Here is a 22,601-nt window from a genome sequence, read left to right as displayed (position 1 = left end):
ACAAAAATGGATAAAATATTGAAGGATGCAGAAAGCATCAAAAGAAGATGGAAGAAATACCCAGAGTCACTGTACCAAAAAGAAGTGGTCAGTGTTCAACCTTTTCAAGATGTAGCATATGATCAAGAGCCAGTGATGCAGAAGGAAGAAGTCCAAGGTGCATGGAAGGCATTGGCAAAGAGCAATCCTCCAGGAATTGATGGAATGCAAATTGAAATCTTTCAACAAACTGGAGGCACTCACTCTTCTATGCCAAGGCATTTGGAAGACAACTGCATGATTAATTTAGTGGAAGAGATCCATATTTGTTTCCATTTCAAAGACAGGTGACCTAGTGGGGTGCAAAGTCATCAGACAATATTATTAATATCTCATACAATAAATTTTTGCTAAAGATAATCCATAAACGGCTGCAAACATACATGGGCAGGGGACTGCCAGAGGTTCAAACTGAATTCAAAGGAGTACATGGAATGAAGGATATCATTGCTGATGCCAGACGAATGTTGGCTGAAAGCAGAGAATAGCAGAAAAATATTTACTTGTGCTTTATTAACTATGCAAAGGCTTTTGATTGTGTGGATCATTAGAAACTATGGACAGCATTGCAGAGAATGAGTATTCTAGAACACTTAATTGTGCTCATGAGGAACCTGTACATAGACCAAGAGCTATTTGTTTGCACTGAACAAGGGAACACTTAATGGTTTAAAATTAACAAAGGTGTGTGCCATGGTTGTATTCTTTCAATATATTTTTTTGAATCTGTATGTTAAGCACATAATCTGAGAAGCTGAATTATATTAAGGAAAACATGGCATCAGGATTGGAAGAAGACTCACTAACAACCTGTGATATGCAGATGAAACAATTTTGCTTGCTGAAAGTGAAGAGGACTTAAAATACTTACTGATGAAGATCAAAGACCACAGCCTTCAGTATGGATTGCATTTCAATGTAAAGAAAAGAAAAATCCTCACCACTGGACCAATAAACAACATTCTTATCAATGGAGAAAAGATTGAAGTTGTCAAGGACCTCATTTTGCTCAGATCAACCATCAACACTCATAGAAGCACCAGTCAAGAAATCAAATGATGTATTGCATTAGGTAAGTGTGTTGCACAAGAACTCTTTTAAAGTATTGAAGAACAGGGCTTATAGGATACAAGCCATATAAGATTATATACGGCACATAGCAACAAAAACAACAACCTTAGTCAGTTTGTGGACTAAGGTGTGCCTGACCCAAGCCATGGAATTTTCAATAATCTCATATGCAAGCAAAAGTTGAAGTGAATAAAAAAGTGAATAATGAAGACCGTAGAAAAACTGGTGTATTTCAGTTATGGTGTTGTTGTTGTTAAGTGCCTTAGAGTAGATTCTGACTCATAGTGACCCTGTTTCCAAGGAATAGCTGATAAGCTTGAACCACCTTGCAGTTCAAACAACTTTGCAGTCTGACACATTAGCCCACAGCACCACACCTATGGTGTTGGAGGAAAATGTTAAAAACACCATGGACTGCCAAAAGAACAAACAAATCTGTGTTGGAAGAAGTACAGCCAGAGTGCTCCTTGGAAGTCAGGATGGCCAAATTTCGTCTCTCATACTTTGGACATATAATCAGGACAGACTAGTCTCTGGAAAAGGCTGTCAGGTTTGGGACAGTGGTGGTTCGTGGAAAAAGAGCAAGACCCTCAACGAGATGGATTAGTAGAATGGCAGCAGCAATGGACTTAAACGTAGGAAAGATTGTGATGTTATTGCAAGACTGGGCAGTGTTTGATTCTATTGTGCATAGGGTCATTATGAGTCAGTTCTGACTCGACGGGACCGAAAAACAGCAACAAGTACTAAACCATTATTAAGCAACTGGGCAGAGTGAAAGTGGGGCAAAAGAGTGGCAATTTTTATGGAGGTTTTGTGCTTTCAGTCTTCCTACTGGATGCGGCACTGTGGGTTAAGGCACTAGACTGTAAAGTTGGTTTGAACCACAAGGTCAGCAGTTCAAGCTCACCAGCCACTCCTCAGAAACCCTGTACAAGGTCACTATGGATCAGAACCAATTCTACGGCACTTAGCAACAACAACAACTTAACAATAGATGCTTATTACCATCTAGAATCAACAAAAGGAGCTACTTTACCTATTATATTACCTATTTTCAAGGCTATATTGAACCAGCAATTCACATTTCTTTAAACATTTAAATATTTCAAAAAACAAACTCAGGACAAGCAGATATCATCATTTCAATGAAACTCTCTCATATTTTCAATTAACCTCATTACATTTGTATACTGAACTCCTGCCACCATGGTTTAAATCATTACATCAAGATATTATTACAACACAATTTCTAGGTCTAAATAAATAAAATATAAGAAACTGTCATTGTGAAATCCTAAAAGATCTTGCCAGAAGAAGGCTGGTTCCTTGAAGAGCTTTTATAGTTTTGCTACAGGAGAATGAGCAAATGTGATTACAGAAATTGAAGGCGATAGTTTTGGAAAACCATTCATCGGTTGCTTGAACACCTAAATCTAGGTAGCAACTACTGTCCACTACTGAGAGATGGAAGTAGAACAAAGAGTCAGAAGCCTACTAAGAGATAAAGCTAAAATCAAACACTCTAGAACATATGCAACACTGTTTTGTGAAATTATTCCCAGCTGATGGGTCCAAGTAGAACAAACGTGTATGAAATACCATGCTTTTTAAAGAAGGCAAAAGAAGAGCAGATAAATGGTGATTGGTAGAATATGGGCATTCCTGTTGTTGTAGAAACTTCCTTTAAAATCTTAGCATTAAGTTAGCCATTTATACAAGCAGACAAATCAACGTTCCTCTCCATTTCCTCCTTTTACCTACAGTTATGGATTGAATTGTGCCCTCCCAATACTTTGTTTTTAAGTGTGCATGTGTGTTTGTAAACATGAACTTATTTGGAAATAGGTAGTTCAAAATGTTTTCAGTTAATGAGTTCCCAATGGAGTAGGGTGAATCTTAATCTTATATGGCTTGTATCCTATAAAAGAAAAGACAGACAGGTAGAAAAGAGGACAGACAGAGGGCAAATGGTCATATGACATTGAAGCTATGCTGCTGCCACAAGTCAAGGAACATTTGGGACTACCAGAATCTGATATAGACAAAGGATTTTCACTAGTCAGCACTGAGAGAATATGGCCCTTCTGAAACCTGGAATTCAGACTTCTTGTTTCCAGAACTGTGAAAAATTTACCAAATCTATAGTACTTTGTGTGGTGCTACAGGATAATGTACTGGACCACAAGGTCAGTTTGAACTGCAAGGTCAATGGTTCAAACCAATCAGCCACTTCTCAGAAACCCTAGACAGAGTTGCTATGAGTCACAACCAACTCGACAGCACTTAACAACCACAACATAGTACTTTGTTATGACAGCACTAGAAAAATAATAAACCTATTTTCTCCAAGTTTAGTTGAGAACTGGAGTGATGTGTGTGTGTGTGTCCAAATGTGTATGTGTGTATGAGTGCATGAAAGATCACGTTTACCAAAATTCCATGACACATTAGTTCCAGGAGTTCCTGGTGTAGGCCATGGGCTAATCTGTAGCCTAGACAAAAGGCACATTGTTCTTGTTATATTGAATTCCGCCTAGGTTACTAGGAATCTATATTGAACTTTGGAACTAAAGTTCTGGCTAGAAATAGTTTCTGAAGTAGTAATAGGTGCTGGCAGAATATTTAGGATGTCTGAGGCCAATGAAATATCACTCATGGTTAATAATAAAATCCTGAATTAATGAACTTAACACTAGAATGTGTATGCAAAGGTTATTGAAGTGAATATTTAAATGAATGTACTCTATCATTTATCATTTTTATCTATATTCCTTCTTGAGATGGTTAGCCAGGTGTTTGACAATTACTTCCTTTGTTTTGTTCTTAGAGGCTCTCTCCTGCCTTTTTCTACAGAAGTTCTTAGTCAGAAGTCTCAGCTTAACTGCACCTTTCCTTGCAATTCGCAACTCCTGTCTTAGTTTTCTAGTGTTGTTATGACAGAAATATAACTTAGTGGTTTTAATAAACAGAAAATTATTTTCTCATATTTTAGGAGGTTAGAATCTGAATTCAAGGCATCAGTTCTCAGGGAATTCTTTCTCTCTGTTGGCTCTGGGGGAAGGCCCTTGTCAACTTTAAACATTTGTGGGCTCAGCATTCCTTGGAAAACTCCACCTGTTTTGGCAATAAACTTATTGAGACTAGGAAGCCCTCAGTGCAGAGATTCTGGGGCCAACGGACAAGCTACCCTCCTGACTCTTCTTTTTGAAGGTAGATAGGTCCATTGTCTCTACTTGCTTTTCTCTTATTTTACCAGGAGTCCTGGTGTGCTTCTATAGAATAAGATCTGGACAGCTAGCTGAAAGATCAGCAGTAAAAACTTATCAGCTGCTCCTTGGAAATCCTATATAAGGTCTCTATGAGCAGAACAGATTCCATGACACTTAACAAAGACAACAGGATAGAAGGTACAACTAAAGCAAGGGTGTGACTTGATTTATGCCCATTTGTAAAGCTGTGACTCAAGATAACATCCATCACAATCCTGTCACATTAACATGAAAAAGAAACATGAAGTCCAATACCATCAAGTGGATTCCAACGCATAGAGACCCCATTTAAATACTGAATGCTTTAAATCTTTTTTCACTTGTTTGTTTTAACTTTATTGTGAGTTGGTTGACTGTATACAGAATAGATCATCAATTTTACATTAGACAATTTATATACATTTCTTTCCTCTCAACAGAGAGAGACCAATAGTCACACTTCAGAAAAAGCTCACAAGCTTTTAAGACCCCAGTCACCGTTCACCAAAGTAGGATGTAGAACATTGTTATACCAGTTGAACATGTCCCCCAAGACTACGGCCCTGATCCCAAGGCCCAGTGACTCATTTCCACAAGGTGTTTAGTGATGTCTAAGAAGTATTCATAACTGCTCACTATATGCTCCACCACAGTTATGGTACATTTGCAAAACAGTTAAAAACTCATATGCAAATATGCTCTGTCAAACCTACATATTTGTGGATATATTCCCACTCTCCTTTGCACATCTATATAGCCTGCATGCCTATCCATGCATCTACCCTTAGATCATCAATCTGCAGGATAATGTTGCTATTGACAGGTGCTGTCAAGTCAGTTACAGCTCATAGTAACTGTATAAACAACAAAACGAAACACTGCCCAAGTCTGCGCCATCCTCACAATTGTTATAGTTGAATCCATTGTAGCTGCCATTATATAAATCTCTCCCGTTAGGGGTTTTCTTATATTTATTTCTATTACCTTTCAAGCCTGATGCTCTTCTCCAGGGACAAATCCCTTCAGATAGTATGTCCAAAGTGTGAGAGATGAAGTCCTGTCCTCCTGGCTTCTAAAGAACATTCTGGCTGTATTTCTGACACAGATTTTTTTTTTTCTGGCAGTCCACGTACTTTCAATGTTTCTCCAACATTATAACTCAAATGCAGCAATTCTTCTATGGTCTCCCATATTCATTTTCCAACTTTTGCATCCTATGAGGTTATGGAAAACACCAAGGCTTGGTTATTGTTGTTGTTAAGTGACGTCAAGTCATTTCTGACTCATAACGTTCCTACATAAGGCTTCCAAAGAGCGACTGGTGAGCTTGAACTGCTGACCTTGCAGTTAAAACTGACTTTGCAGTCCAGTGCATTAACTCACAGCGCTCTAAAGACTTGGTTGTTGTTTTTGTTGTTAAGTGCTAGCGAGTTGATTCTGACCCATAGCAACCCTGTATAAGGTTTCCAATGAGCAGCTGGTGAGCTTGAACCACCGACCTGGCAGTTCAAATGACTTTGCAGTCTGACACATTACCCCACAGCACCACACCAAGACTTGGTTGTTGTTGTTGTTAGGTGCCATTGAGTCGGTACCAACTCATAGCGACCTTATGCATAGCAGAACGAAACACTACCTGATCCTGGGCCAACCTCGCTATTGTTGCCACACTTGAACCCATTGATGCTGCCACTTTGCCAATCCATCTCACTGGGGATCATCCTCTTTTTCTCTGACCTTACCAAACATGATATCCATTTTCAGAGACTGGTTCTTCCTGACAATATGTCCAAAGTATGAGAGATGAAGTTTGTCCATCCTGGCCTCCAAGGAGCACTCTGGCTGCATTTCTTCCAACACAGATCTGTTGATTCTTTTGGCAGCCCATGGCACTTTCAATATTCTCCTCCAACACCATAACTCAAAAGCATCAATTCTTCTATGGTTTTCATTATTTACTGTCCAGCTTTCACATGCATATGAATTTATTGAAAATACCATGGCACCTTAGTCCTCAAACTGACATCTTTGCTCTTCAACACTTTGAAAAGGTCTTGTGCAGCAGATTTGCCTAATGTAATACGTCATTTGATTTCTTGATTGCTGCTTCCATGAGGGTTGATAGTTGATCCAAGAAGAATGAAGTCCTTGACAACTTCAACATTTTCTCTGTTGATAAGAATGTTGTTTATTGGTCCAGTGGTGAGGATTTTTGTTTTCTTTACATTGAGATGAAATTCATACCAAAGACTGTGCTCTTTGAGTATCATCAGCAAATGTTTTAAGTCTTCTTCACTTTCAGCAAGCAAGGTTATATCATCTGCATATCACAGGTTGTTACTGAGTTTTCCTCCAATCCTGATGCCACATTTTTCTTCATATAACCCAGCTCCTCAGATTATTTGTTCAGCATACAGGTTGAATAAGTATGGTAAAAGCATACAATCCTGTCACACACCTTTCTTAATTTTAAACCATTCAGTGTTCCCATGTTCTGTTAGAGCAACTGTCTCTTGGTCCTTGTACAGATTCCTCATAATTAAGTGTTTTGGAATACTCATAATATGCAATTCTGTCCATAGATTGTCATGATCCACACAACTGAAAGCCTTTTTGTAGTGAATAAAGCACAAGTAAACATCTATCTGATATTCTGTGCTTTCAGCCAAGATCCATTGGACATCAGCAGTAATATCCCTCGTTCCACGGACTCTTCTGAATCCAGCTTGAACCTCTGGAAGTTCTCTATCAGTGTTTGCAGTTCGATACTACCAGGGGTTTCTCAGGAGAAAGATGAGACTTTCTGCTCCCATCAAGATTTACAGCCTTGGAAACCCTATACAGGGTCGCCATGGGTCAGAACTGACTCGGCAGCACTTAACAACAAGACTTGGTGGTTGTTGTTATTTGTTGTTAGGTGCACCTTATACCCCAAACTGCAATCTTTGCTCTTGAACACTTTAAATAGGTCATGTGGAACATATTTGCCTAACACAATATGTCATTTCATTTCTTGGCTACTGGTTCCCTGAGTGTTGATAGTGGATCCAAACAAAATGAAATCTTAAATAATTTCAGTTTTTCTTCATTTATCATGATATTATTTATTGGTCCAGTGATGAGGATTTTTGTTGTGTTTATATTGAGAAACAACCCAACTTGAAGGCTGTGATCTTTGATCTCCACCAGTAAGAATTTGAAATCCTCTTAGGTAGCCCTGGTGGCATAGTTTTAGGCTGCTAACTACAAGGTCAGCAATTTGAGTATACCAAGTGCTCCGCAGGAGATAGATGAGGCTTTCTGCTTTTGTAAAAGTTATAGCCTCAGAAATCCTATCCAGGATCGCTATGAGTCAGAATAGATTTCACAGTACACCACCACCATGACCTTCACTTTCAGCAAGCAAGGTTGTATCATTGATATTCTGCACATTATTAATATATCTTATTTCTATCCTGATGCCACATTTTCCCTCACATAATCCAGCTTCTTGTTCTCTCTGTTCAGTGTCTAGCATGAATAAGTATGTTGAAAGAATAGAACCCTACCACGCAGCTTTCCTGATCTTTAAACATCCAGTGTCCCCTTGTTCTGTTTAAACAATTGACTCTTGGGCTATGTACAGTTTTCTCATGACCACAGTTAAGTGATCTGGAATACCCTTCCTTCGCTAAATTATCCATACCTTGTAATGATCCACACAATCGAAATCCTTTCCATAGCTAATAAAGCACAGGTAAATGTCTTTCTGGTATGCTATGCTTTAAGCCAGGATCCATATGATGTTAGCAATGATATTCTCATTTCATGTCTTCAACTAAATCTGGCTTTAAACTCTGGAAGTTCTTTGTCAATGTACAGTTGCAACCGTTTTTTGCATGATCTTTAGCAAAATCTTACTTGGATGTGATATTAATGCTACAGTTTGATGATTTCTGCATTCCATTGGATTATCTCTCTTTGGAATGTCAACAAATATGGATCTCTGCCAATCAATTAGCAAGGTAGCTGTCTTCCACATTTCTTGACATATATGAGTGAATGACTCCAATGTTGCATCAGTTTGTTAAAAGATTTCAATTTGCATTCCATCAATTCCTGGAGACTTGGTCTTTGACAATGCCTGTAGTGCAGCTGAGACTTCTGCCTTTAGTACTATTGGTTCTTGATCATATGCTACTTCTTGAAGTAGTTAACACTGACAATTTCTTTTTGGGACAGTGATTCTTAGTACTCACTCCATCTTCTTTTGATGTTTTCGGCATCATTCAATATTTTACCCATAGAATCCTTCAATATTTCAAGTCAAGGTTAGAATTTTTTCTTCAGTTCCCTCAGCCTGAGGAATGCTGAGCATGTTCATCACTTTTGGCTTTCTAACTCCAGGTCTGTGCACATTTCATTTTAATATTTGACTTTGTTTTCTTGAGTTGACCTTTGAAATATTCTGTTCAACTCTTTTACCTCCTCACTTCTTCCGTTTGCTTTATCATCTCTACGCTGGAGAGCTAGTTTCAGAGTCTCTTCAAAATGACATCCATTTTGGTCTTTTCCTTCTTTCTTATCTTCTTAATCACCTTTTGCTTTCTTCCTATATAATGTTCTTGATGGTCTTCAGTCTTTAATGTCTAATGCATCAAATCTGTTCTTTAGATGATCTCTAAAGTCAGGTATGATATGTTAAAGGTCATATTTTGGCAACTGTGGGCTTGTTTCAGTCTGAACCTGCCTCTGAGCAATTAATGATGTGTTCCACAGTCTGCTACTGCCTTTGTTTTGACTGATGGCATGAAACTTTTCCATTGTTTCTTCCTGCACATGTAGTCAATTTTGCATTCCAATCAACGGTAATTATCAATACATCTTGATTGCCTGTTTCATCTATTTCACACAGAAGAATCAATTTCGTCATCGCTGGTTGCACAAATTTGAATAATTTTAGGCATATGGATATTATCCTATCACAGACAGCATTACATTTCAAGATATATTTTGAAATATTATTTTTGATGAAAATGTGTTGCCACTCCTTCGTTTTCTTCAAGTTTTTATTGTGAATTAGGTGATAGTTTACATGGGAGAACATTAGCTTTGCATTCATCCTATTGTATTTTGTTTCATTGCAATGATTACAATCCCCTCCATGTATCATCAAACAACCAAAGGGTACACCCTGCAAACCTGCCCACTGGCCATCAGCACACAGTCCCTCTCTCTCCCTGAGTCCAGAGTCCCCAGCCGCTCCATCTCTCCACATCATCATCTCTGCCGCCATCTCTGGTTTCACTGCTTTTCTGGATAGGGTTCCGCTCTCTGCTCTTCTTCTCAGGGTCCTTTTTTTATTTTTATTTTTTAATGTTTTATTGTGAATTACTTGATAGTTTACAAGGGAGAACATTAGTTTTACATTATTGTGAATTACTTGATAGTTTACAAGGGAGAACATTTGTTTTATATTCATCCTATTTTACATCGTTTCATTGCCATGGTTACAATCCCCTCCATGCATCATCAATCAGCCAAAGGATATACCCTACAAGCCTGCTCTCCCCCCTCAGCTGTCTCCCCTCCCCCCCCCCCACCCCACCTCACCCTGGTCGTCAGCCACAGTCCCTTTCCCTCTCTGGGTCTAAAGTCCCCAGCTGCTCCATCTCTCCATCTCTAATGTCCATCTTTATCTATTATGCCGGGTTTTGCCTTAAAGTTTATTTTATCCGAGATTGGTATTGTCACTCCTGTTCGTTTTTTATTGCAATTAGTTTGGTATATTTTTTTCTATCCTTTGATTTTTAATCTGTTTTTGTCCTGTGTGTGAGATGTGTGTCTTGAAGAAAGCATATTGAAGGAGCTTGTTTTCTTATCCATTCTGCCACTCTTTGTTTCTTAACAGGTGTATTTAATCCATCTGCATTCAGTGTAATTATCTATAGGTATGGATTAATTCCTGCCATTGTTTGTTTTTTTGTGGTGTTGCTGCTTTCTTTGTTCTGTGTGTCTTCCTTTCTTGAGTTCATGCTTTTTGTGTTCTTTCTTGTGAGTTTCCTCATAGTTTTAATGTTTCCATGTTCTTCTTGTATTTTCATTCTCTTGGTATGTTGTGAAGTGTTCATTTTCTTTCAGGTTGCCTTATAGTCCATTAAGTTTTCTCTCCATTTAGTGCAGTCTATTTTATCCTGTAATTGACCTGACCTTCTCACCATCTGGATCTCTGTTCCTATGTGTTTACCTTCTTTTGCATTGTAATTGTTTTGATCAAAGATTGCTCTCCCAGATTCTCTGAGTTTGTTCTTATAGTTTTGTCCTTTTCTCGACTCTTCCTTCTTTCAATTTAGTTCTGGGAGGTGCTGCCTTTCCTGTATTAAAAAAAAAAAAAAAAAATTGTTCATGGCCTGCTCTTGTGCTGAGTATCTGTGCGCATGTGTGACAGAAGAATCCACCAGTAGTGAGGGTGGGGTGTGTCCACTTGCTCACAAGAATGGAGGTGCACAAACAGTGGGGGTGTCAATGACCAGATACTAAAAAAGAAAAGAAGATCAGAACAAAGCAAAACTGACAAAGTGTATTGTCCACATTTGCTCCAAGGTTCCTGTGGCATTTTTCCATGGTGTTTCTACTCCCCTGCTTGGTCTTGCCATTTGATCTCACCCAAGATGTTGATTCCAGGCCTCTGAGCCAGGCAGATTCTAAAGTCTGCAATTTCTTACTTCAGCTTCAAGTTCCACTAGCTATCAGCCTTCAAACTTCAAAAATATTCCTATCTCTGTGGTTCCAAGTTTTGGAGCTCTGCCCTGGATCTGCTTTGGCTGGTCTTCTGTGTTATGGCTGATGGCGAACTTCACTGCACCTCCACCCTAGCCACCATCATGACCTGCCTCCTTCACATCTTTTTTAAAAAATATTTTTTATTGTTGTTTTGCTATTTTTTATATTGGAAGCTTATTTGAATAAAGGGAAAACAAATCCTTACTAGTTCCCATGCTCTAATTGGTGAAAGAGTAGAATATAAATTCCTCTCATAAAATTACTGCTCTCCCTCAAGATTTAAGCAAATCAATGGCTGTTCACTTTCCATGCTGACAGGTGGGAGTCATTCATGGTTTTGGTAAGAGCTTAGAGCTAAACGGGGCCTCAGAGATCACCTAATTCAGCCCCTCCTTTACAAAATAAGACAACTTAGAAGGTTATTGATTTTAGGTTTCAAAATATGGCTAACCTATATGCACAATGCCTATTCAGTGTTATGGTAAACCCTGCTTATTGAGAAGTTGAACAACCAGATTTAAATGTAGCTACTGCTTTTCCTCCAAGGCAAGGAACTTATGCATTCCTTGAAAACAAATGTTGAGTCTTTGGTGTCTTTATCATTGATTTAAACAAATGTGTGTTTACTTCCTTTTATTTCATTAATTTTTATGAATTTGGCAGTTTGGGTTCAAGTGCATTTCAACACAGTAAGATAATTCTTGAATTAACATAATCTATTGTTACATTTTGAAGTATTTGTCAAGTCTCCTCTTTTTTTCTCCCTCATTCTATTAATATTTATGTGTATTTATAGGATTTACAAAATCCTTTAATTCTTGATTTTGCATTCAGTATTAAGGCATATTTTATTTGGGAGCTGAGATGTATTCAACACAGATTTTTTTAAAAATCACTTTTATTGTGAAAGTATGCACATTTTTTATGGGGAAGTATATAAACCATTAATATATGGGTTAATGAACTTTTAAGTAAACATCAATCTAGCCATTACCCAGATCAAGAAAATAATATATTACCAGCACATCTCTTTAGTGAATTTTTCTGCAGTGAATTTCTTCTAGTGACCAAAGAGACCCATGTTGAATTGATCAATGCTTGCAGAAACTGAGAACACACACACCATGGGGAACCTTAACATTCTCAGTAAAAGGTTGTTAAAGGGAACTTATTATAGGATTTTGATTTTGTTAGGTAATTTTGTTGCTGTAAGTTGCTGTTGAGTTGGAAATCCTATGTACAGTATCACCCTCTTCTTCCCCATCCTCACAAGTGCTAGCTGTTGTGGAATACCTTACAACGTGGGGGCAGGGAGGTCATCTTTTAGCTCTGTACTGGACAATATTCTATTGTAATCCCTAGGATTTTCATCAGCTAATTTTCGGAAATAGATTGCCAGTTCTATCTTCCTACTCTTAATCTAGAAACTCCACTAAAACCAGTCCACAATGGTTGACTCTGCTTGTATTTGCAATACTGGTGACATAACTTCAAGAATCATAGACACATGATAGTTGGTCATTTTAAGGACAATTTAAGGAGGGTGGGCTTTGCTCTAGGCTGAAAGAAGAATAATTCTATGGCTGACTATCTTAATAAATATGTTGTTGTTAAGTGCTGGCAAGTCATTTCCGACTCATAACAATCCTGTCCAGGGTTTCTGAGGAGCAGTTGGTGGGTTTGAATCACCGACCTTACAGTTTAAACTGACTTTGTGCTCTAGTGCTTAATCTACAGCACTGCACCAGTACTCCAGATATGTTGTTGTTGTTAAGTACCATCGAGTAAATTCCGACTCATAGCGACCCTGTATCGGATTTTCCAAGTAGTGACTAAATTTGGAAAGCCAACCTTGCAGTTTAGGAAGGAAAACAAGACTGAGGCTAAAGCTGCAGTTTGTATAGAACTAGCAGTTACTCCTATTACCCGGAGGGAGGAAAGGTGATTAGGTTTTGTCTTGGACAATGTTCTCAGTGCGACTGTGTTCAGATGTGATTATGGAGTACTCCTGTTTTTGTCTTGATCCATAAGAATCACAGAGAGACCTTGTCTAATGTTGATGCTCTCTGAAATTGCTCATTTTCAATAGGAGAGTACCAAGGCCTACCTGATAGTAATAGGCCATTTCCTGTAAGACAGGGGCAGAATTTTTCTTTCTAGGGAACACATCTCCTTCCCAGCTCCCTTATCCTGGTGAATGTAGCACAGACTAGCAGCTCTGGTGCCATTTAAAAATGCCTTTTATAAACCTAGGAATTAAATGATTGCTTCTGTCTACTAAATAAAGGAGTTCCTGAGTGACTAAAACAGCTAAGCACTCAACTACTAAGGAGTCCTGATAGCATAGTTGATTGCATGGTGGGCTGCTAATCACAAGGTCAGCACTTCAAACCTACCAGTCACTCCTCAGAAACCCTGTATAGGGTCCCTATAAGTCAGAACTGACTCAACAGCACTTAACAAAAATAACAACCACAGCATGGATATGAACTTCTGATATGGCACTGTAGGATCAGCAATAAACTACGACTACAAGGTTGGCAGCTCAAATCCACAAGCAGTTCCTTGGAAACCCTGTGTAATGAGTCAGAATTGGCTCTACAGCAATTAACAACAACAACATCTGCATGGATATTATAAGATTTCCAAGGATAAATAAGAATAGAGAACATACTGAGCTCTTCCACAATTGATTCATATTTCATAAAGCTTTTCTAACTTTTTCATTTAAGTTTATTTATATCAGAGTCTTGGGTAATGGTTATTACTTTAATTAAAATGAAAATACTCAAGCAAAATATTTAGGAATTTGTCCAGTTTCATTTAGCTGTGTTAGAAGCTAGAATCAAAATATTTATTTTCTTCCTTTATTTCTATTAACTTTAAAAGGTTATATTTTTATCATACATGACTGCTAAAGACTTTCCTCCTCCACCAAAATTGTGCTAAATGGTCTTTAAGAATCTCATTTGCATGCATTTAAAGCACTGCAATACAAAAGTAAGGAAACCAAAAGCATGTAGCCATCATAGTAGTAAGACTGTGGCTTTTAGTTCAAGAATTATTGTAATGTTGAAACAAGATCATGGCTGAACAGATCTTTATGGATTCAAACCTGTTTCCTGGCACCTGGTCCCCAAGTCAGTACATGCCATAATTAGTAATTATGAAATACCATTTCAGCCTTTCCAGCATTTCCGATGAACAGTGTCACCTGCTCTCCTGTTATTAGTTATTAACATTTTGAAAGAGTCTGAGGAAATCAGAAGTGAAAAACCATTAGGCAGTAATCAAGACAAGAGAAAGCATTAATATATTCTAGCCACTGCCTCAGAAAATACTCATTGTCTATAGGCACTCCGACCTCACTCCTGGCACAGACGTGAACGCAATTGTTTTATTGTTCCTATTTCATTTAATGGTAGGTATTATAATGGACTATTATACAAATATGAAGAACAATACAAAATAAAAGATACAGTTTGATTTTAATTCAGAAATAAAGACATAGATTACTACGCAGGGTGAAATGACTGATGTCTCTTGACTTTAATACTAATTTTACTGTAGAAAGAGTACTAGCTTTTAATGTCAAAGAAACTAAGTTCTATTTCTACATTTCCTAGATAAGATCTTGGAATCTGTCTAACTCCCCTTAGCAGCAGTTTTCTCATCTATAAAATTTTGTTATTAATATTACCTCTACATCTTACAGGGTTTTGTGAAGAGTAACTATTAAAAACTTTTGTGGCTAAGACCTCTTTACATTTCCCCCTTTTATTTGCTTTTAATCAACATTAGTAATAAACTGTTCTGGAAAAAAATTAAATAAATTCACTTTAAAAGTCGCAAAGAATTTTCTAACTCCACTGCTGCTGTTCTGCTGCATGGCGTCAAGTTGGTTCCAATTCATAGTGACCCTGTATAGGTTTTCTGAGACTGTAAATCTTTACTTCAGTAGAAAGTCTCACCTTTCTCCCATAGAGTGACTAGTGGATTGGAACTGTTAACCTTGCAGTTAGCAGTCCAATGTGTAATCCACGATGCTACCAGGGCTCCTTTCAAACTCTAGAATTGAAAACAAAAAGCATGGCTTTGGTATTCCCTGAGTGCTTAAGGTGCGTAACAGTCATCATAAGATCCAATAAGACCAAGCTGTTCCGTTATTGTTAGCTGTTGGTTTCTGTTGAGTCACTCCAACTCATGGTGACTTTATGTATAACAAAATGAAGAATTACTTGGTCTGGTGCCAGCCTCATAATCATTTGTATGTTACAGCCCATTGTTGCAGCTATAATAAGGCCATCATCACTCCCAACTGTGGACAGTCTAATGTGAGGCAGACCCTTTATGTACACTATCACCATCTGTATTTTATCATTTTTGTGTGTTTTTTGTACTGACCTCTTTTGTATTTTTGTATTTTGCATTCTCACCAGGCATCACATACACATACACTCCTTAGTTTAAGAACACTTACTGTAAAATGTCTGTATATTGTCAAACACTAACTGGACACATAATATGTACCTAACACTGTGTTGTTATTATTGTTGTTAGGTGCCATGGAATTGGTTCTAACTCATAATAAATCCATGTATAACAGAACAAAACACTGCCTGGTTACTATGTGTGACCCCATTGTTGTAGTCACTATATCAATCCATCTCTTTGACATTGTTGCAGCTTTTTTGCTGACCATCTATTGTACAAAGCATAATAACCTTTCTCATGAATTGGTTCCTCCTAATAGCTTATCCAAAATAAGTGAGATAATGTCTTACCTCCCTATTGCTAAGGAACATTCGGCTGCACTTTCTCTAAGTGGATTTGTTTCTTCCTGAAAGTCCATGATATATTTAATATTTTTAGACAACACCATAATTCAAGTGGATCAGTTGTGTTATGTGCTAAATATTAATATTCTGGCTGACAAATGAGGAAACTGAAAAAACAAAAAGTACCAACAAGTCAATCCCAACTCATGATGAACTCCTGTGAACCAGAGTAGAACTGTGCTCTGTGGATTTTTCAATGACTTATTTCTTTCATGCTCTTTTTCTGAGGCACCAATGGGAGAATTCAAACTTCCAGCCTTTCAGTTATCATCCATGTGCATCAGACATTTGTATTATCAAGGTTCCTTAAGGTTACCGAAACCCAGTCAAATTGGTCCTGACTCAGAGTGGCCACACAGGACAAAATAGTACTGATCCCTGTGGTTCTGAGACTGTAGATCTTTACTAAAGCAGACAGCTTCATCTTTCTCCGAGTTAAATCTCATGCAATTAAATAGCTAGTTCATTCCAGAGCTGAAGTTTTTATTCCAAAGTGCATCAATTTACATTTTTTTCTTCAAGAATTCCATCTGGTAAGTTGTTTGTTGTCTAGTTTTTCTAATGTCTTTTATTCAATATAAAGACAACTAAAGAGAATCTTCAAATATTTGATTATGGGTTCTGTAGTCTAAAAAGTTTTTCACTAATGAGTAACAAATAAAAATAACAACTATTCTTATTCATAACAGCTAAGGGTAGATGGTGACTTGGACTGTAAGAGAACTGCAACCTAGGCAACTCTAGTAAAAAGAGTAAGGTTTGAAGCAAAATGTAAGAGCCCAGTCTTTACTCTTGTCCCTTTTAGATGCATGATCCTGCAAAATTCATTTAAATCTCTCCGAATTTCAGTTCTAGCATTTTTAGAACAGATAATAAACCACTGCATGCCTATCCTCACAAAGGCATGTACATGGATAATTTGGAAAGGTCAGCACGAGACTATAAAGATATCCCAAATGTCTGACACAAGGCTATAAAAATATCTCAAATGTCTGATATTTCCAACATGTTATGCCAATCCATAATCCTTCCTATCAATCACCACTCCTCCTCGCCCTCACATACAATCCACTCACAACTATGGGAGGAAAGGTTTCACACAATTGTGGAGTCTAGCAAGTTCCAAATCCATAGTTTAGAGGTCAATCTGAAAGATTCTCCTCACTCATGTTGTCTCAGGAGTTGAGGAACCCAAATTAGCAGGTCAGATGATGATGCACAAAGCTTCAGGATCTGGTGAATCTGGTCAGATGATAGGCCTCAAGTTCCATGAACTAGAGATCAGACTTGATGAGCCAGAAACATGATACTGAGCAACAGGACAAACTTTGCCAATGCATTGCTCTATATTGGACTCAGACCATACCTCCAAGGAAAACCAAGGGTGGTGACAAGAATCATACCCTCTAGTAAGGGGGTGGGGGTGGGGGTGGGGTGGCATCTTTAATCTTTTGTTGTTGCTGTTGTTGTTGTTGTTAAGTGCTTTCAAGTCATTTCTAACTCATAGAGACCTTGTAAAGGGTCTCCAAGGAGTGGTTATTGGGTTTGAGCTGCCAACTTTAGGATTAGTAGCACAGTGCCAAATCGTGTTAAATGCTGTCAAGTTGATTCAGATTCATAGCAACCATGTATAGGGTTCTGAGGAACAACTGGTGAGTTTGAACCACTGGCCTTGTAGTTTACACTAACCTTTCCAGCCAGTGCTTTATCTCCAGTTCCACACCTTAATCCTTAGCCCTAATTTAATCTTTACTCTTTAGTTCTACCTTAATCTTCCTGCTTCATTAACAAGTCATTTCAAATTAAATCCATAACCACAGAAAAAGAGGCTAGAATTCACAAACATCACAGAATGAAACAACATTTATTATGTCTGGTAGTGGTGGTTATGTGCCGTGGAGTCAGTTCTGACTCATAGCGACCCTGTACAGGGTTTCCAAGGCCATAAATCTTTACGGGAGCAGAAAGCCTCATCTATCTCCTGCAGAACAGCTGGTAGTTTTGAACTGCTGACCTTGCGGTTCACAGCCTGATTCGTAACCACTGTGCTACCAGAGCTCCTTTATTACGTCTAGAAGGGCCATATTAAATAATTAACTGCCCTGTAGTAGGTGAAAGTATATTATAGAATACAATGTTACTAATATATTGAATTATTAATCACAGTGGTAGAAGGCATTTCAGACACCAGTTGAAGTTAAACCTGAAGGTATGGCTTGAAGCAAGAAAGATTGCTCAGTGAGTGGAAGGAGAAAGAATGTGATACTTGTCTAGGTATATGAGAAGCCTCTTGTGATAGACTGCAGGTTTGATGCCCAAAGAAGGACTCAGAGTAGTTGAAGCAGAGATTAATAGTGAGGCAAATGACTAGATTCATGAGTAAAATCTGCTTGAAGTTGAGGCTAGTAGAGCACAAGCAAAGTTTACTTGTGGCAAATTCACTGATAAAATACCCAGTCAAAACTGTGTCTTGACTCAATTCACAATAAAAAGTTTCAAACAAAAGCAAAAACAAATAAACCAGTTCAATCCCTGTTAAAATAATGAAACAAAACACTGTATCTTGAGAAAAGTGTCAGTTAGCAAAGCTAAAGACAAGGGTGACCAGACCCACGAAAGTTAAACTGGGAATTGTCTGGGCTATGACTTCCTGATTTAAATTGCAATGTTTTGGTTGGTTTTGTTAGTTGCTATTGGACTGGATCCGACTCAGCAATTCTGTGTACAAGAAAATGAAACATTGTTACATCCTGTGCCATCTTCATGATTGTTGATATGCTGTCGTGCATTGTGGTGGCTAGTATATATTTTGAATGCTGTTCAATTTAGGGGAGTTATTGTCTAACACTATGTGGGATAGTATTTTGTTGTGATCCACAAGATTTTCATAGACAAATTTTGAGAACTAGATAGCCACATCTTTCTTCTTAGTCTGTCTTAGTCTGGAAGCTCCAATAAAATTTGTCCATCATGGATGACCCTGCTGATGTTTGAAATTCCAGTAGCATAGTTTCTGGCTTCACAGCAACATGGAGGTCAACACAGTTGAACAAATTCACAGATGGATGTTGGTGAAGTACATATACCCAGGATCAGTTGCATGAGTATCTTGTCTTTTTTAGCTACTTTCCTGCTAAGTTGCTATATAAAGCAGAGCTAAAGAGCTAAGATCAAGGTTGACAGTTCAAACTCATCAGTAGCTTCTCATAAAACCTATGCAGGGTCACTATGAGTTGGAACTGACTCCACCGCATGTAACAACAAAGTTTAAGAAACAAATGGACAGAGTTAGAGAATGTGCCAACTTATGAGATTTTGCCAATTAGAGAGGACCCTGAAATCCAATCCTGCTAGTTAAGAGGAAGTCAAGAAGCAGAAAACTTTACACATAATTGCAATAAAATATTCTAAAAAGTGGGTGACACCTTAAATCACAAAACAGCAATTAACATTCTTTATCTGATACCAAAACAATTTGAAAGTTCTTATTCTGTTAAATGGTGTTGACATCTATTGCTTTTTAGGAAAACACACACATGTATATATGGTTAAAAATATTTCTTATCTTTACCCCTTTTATTTGTGATAACAGTTCCTTCAGCTGACCAAATGGCTTGTTTTATGTTTTGCTAATTATAGAGCAGGAAGCTTAAATTCATCAGGATATTATTTCCCTATGGTCGAAGACAGAGTTCTGGTTTGGTGCTATAGGATAAACACTGGACCACAAGGTCAATTTGAACTGCAAAGTGATGGTCCAAACCCACTACCTGCTCCTAGGAAATCCTGTAAATATATTGCTATAAATGCTCAGTGGCACTTTACAGCAGCAACAACATGGTTGAAGACATCTCTTTATAAATATCTGTGACTAAATATCACATCCTTAGAGACAAAAATATACAGTTGTATAAGAATGAAGAATTGTTATGCTTGTATAAGATCTGACTTTAAAATGATCATTAAATTTAAATGTATTTTGATATTATTTATGTTTGGAAATAACAACAACAATAACAAAAGATTACTAAGTAAAGCCATTGTATTAATTAGGGATAGGTTTGAGTATATATACTCAGCTATTAGCATGGAGTCTATTCTAACTCATTATTGTTAGGTGCTATTCCGTCATAGCAACCCTGTACAGGGTTTCTGAGGAAAGGCTGGTAAATTTGAACCTCCCACCTTGCAATTCAACCAACCTTGCAGTCCAGTGCTAATCTTAAAGCTCCACACCAGGACTCCCAGGGAGCCAATAAAATAGAGTAGAACAGCCCCATGGGGTTTCCAAGGATGTGCATCTTTATGGAACAAATTACCACATGTTTCTCCTGAGGAGCAACTGGTAAGTTCCAACCACTGATCTTTTTGTTAGCAGATAAGCCCTTAATTCACTGTGTCACCAGAGTTCCTTGAATATATATAAAACCCAATGCCATCAAACCAATTCTGATTCCGTGACCCTGTAAAGGGTTTCTGAGGCTATAAATCTTTAAGAGAACAGAAAGCCTCAGCTTTATCCAGCAGAGCAGCTGGTGGGTTTTAACTGGGGACCTTGCAATTATCAATCAGTCCAGTGCTTATCTTACAGAGCCACCAGGGCTACTTTGAGTAATTATAGGTAGGGAGAAAGAGTTGATTAAATAAAACAAACATTATTTTATTGTCACATTGAGGAATCTTTAATGTTACCTTATGGTATATAAGCAAGGTAGTTCAGAAGATTACAGGCCAGTTATTTTGAGGAATGGGCCTTAAATTGGACTCATCTGATGTTTATCCTCATTTGATTCGGGTCCTGTGTCTTTGGTAGCAATACCACACAGAAGTGATATGCTATCAGTGCAATTCCGGTCAGGAGCATATGATTTTAATTTGTCCTATCAAATGTTAGCTTTCCTTGCTTGTTTAAGGTAATACCTCCATTGTAAAGTTATCTTTTTCACTGGAGTTTAATATGTATTGTAAATATAAATACCCCATTATTCATCAATTTTCAATTATTTTTCATTTCCGTATATGAATTCATGGTTCCCTGTGTATTTAATGGGTTGATAGCGTAGTGAGTACAGGTCAGGTTGGTACAGGTCGGGCTGCTAATCTCCTGGTCAGCAGTTTGAAGTTACCAGTGGTTTCAGGGGAGAAAGATGAGGCTTTCTACTCCTGTAAAGATTTACAATTGCAGAAACCCTACACAGGGTCGCTATGAGTCAAATGACTCCACTGCACATAACCATTACCACCACCAATCTACTTACTGCATTTTAAATTTTCTTTCTTCTTAAATTGTCCCAGATTTGGTAAGGGGGAAGCCATTTAATCTGGCTTCTGAGTTCTTTGTCAGTTTCCCTTCATTTTTTGACTGCTTCCTTATTTTCTGGCATGGTAAAATAGCCCAAGATCATTTTTTTCCTTTCCAAGACTTTGCCCTAAAAATTGTCACTTCTTTAAGGAACTCATTGGAGACTGGTCTTTTAAATAAGCAAGAGCAGACTCTGCTGTGTTCAATGGTATGAGGTCATTGCAGCTCCCAGGTCTTCTTCATAAATGGTGGTGGTAGTGGTGGTGATGTGCTGGTGAGTCGGTTCTGACTCATAGCAACATTTACAAAGGGTTTCCAAGGCTGTAAATCTTTTCAGGATCAGAAAGCCTCATCTTTCTCCCACAGAGCAGCTGGTAGTTTTGAATTGCTAACCTTGGGTTAGGAGCCTGACTCATAACCCACCAGAGCTTCTCTATCTATGAATAGAACTGTTGAATATATCTATATGAATGCACATACACACACATACATTTACATCTTTATTTCTGTCTAAACACATTAAAGATGTAAGTGTGTGTGTGTGCATTCATATAGATATATTCACTAGCTCTACCTAAGGAGAGAAGAGTGCTGGTTGCTAGTGGGTTACGAGCCAGGCTGCTAACTGCAAATTCAGCAATTCAAACCTGCCAGCTGCTCCACATAAGAAAGATGAGGCTTTCTGCTCCTGTAAAGATTTGTAGCCTGGAAAATACTATGCAGGGTGACAATGAATCAGAACCGACTGCCCAGCACATGATCACCACAACCACCACCATCTATGAAAAGGACCTTGGACCTGCCAGAGATCCTGGTGTGGCAATGTAGGATCAGCATGGGACTTCGAACCTCTAGGTCAGCAGTTCAAACCTACCAGTTGCTCCTCAGTAACCCTATACAGGGCAGCTATGAGTGGAAATCACTCAACAGCACTGAACAGCAGCACTAAACATTAAAATAGCCACAACGATGCATTCAAAGATACCAATAATCATGAAGATGGTACTACTAGAGTCCTGGTGTGGTATTGTGGGATAAAACACTGGAATGCAAGGTCAGCAGTTCAAACTCACCATCAGCCCCTTGGTAACCTTATACAGGGCTTCTGTGGTAACCTTATACAATGGCACTTAACAACAGCAGCAACAACAACATCCCTACTACTGGAGTCCATGTGTGACACTGTAGGATAAGTGCTGGAGTGCTAACAACAAGGTTAGCAATTCACACTCACTATACAGGGTGTCTATGAGTCAGAACTGATTCAACAACACTTACCAACAACACATGTAGTACTTTCACCTCCATGGTTTCTTCTCATAGCTTTCTGTATAATCA

At 38.1% G+C, this 22,601-nt stretch overlaps 1 protein-coding gene across 1 annotated transcript in view; it reads right to left on the bottom strand.

The window, feature by feature from the left end:
* Window positions 1–9,273, bottom strand: part of LOC102821828 (protein FAM110C-like) — a 62,487-nt gene extending 53,214 nt beyond the window's left edge. Inside the window, exon 1 of the mRNA XM_006866718.1 lies at window positions 9,223–9,273. Within this exon, the coding sequence (XP_006866780.1) occupies window positions 9,223–9,273 (51 nt within the window). The remainder of the gene's footprint in view (window positions 1–9,222) is intronic.
* Window positions 9,274–22,601: the final 13,328 nt, after the last annotated feature.

This window comes from Chrysochloris asiatica, unplaced genomic scaffold (genome assembly GCF_000296735.1).
Source record: "Chrysochloris asiatica unplaced genomic scaffold, ChrAsi1.0 scaffold00095, whole genome shotgun sequence".
Classification (NCBI taxonomy): domain Eukaryota; kingdom Metazoa; phylum Chordata; class Mammalia; order Afrosoricida; family Chrysochloridae; genus Chrysochloris; species Chrysochloris asiatica.
Note: the sequence above shows the minus strand (reverse complement) of the source record. Positions and strands in the feature narration are given on the sequence as shown.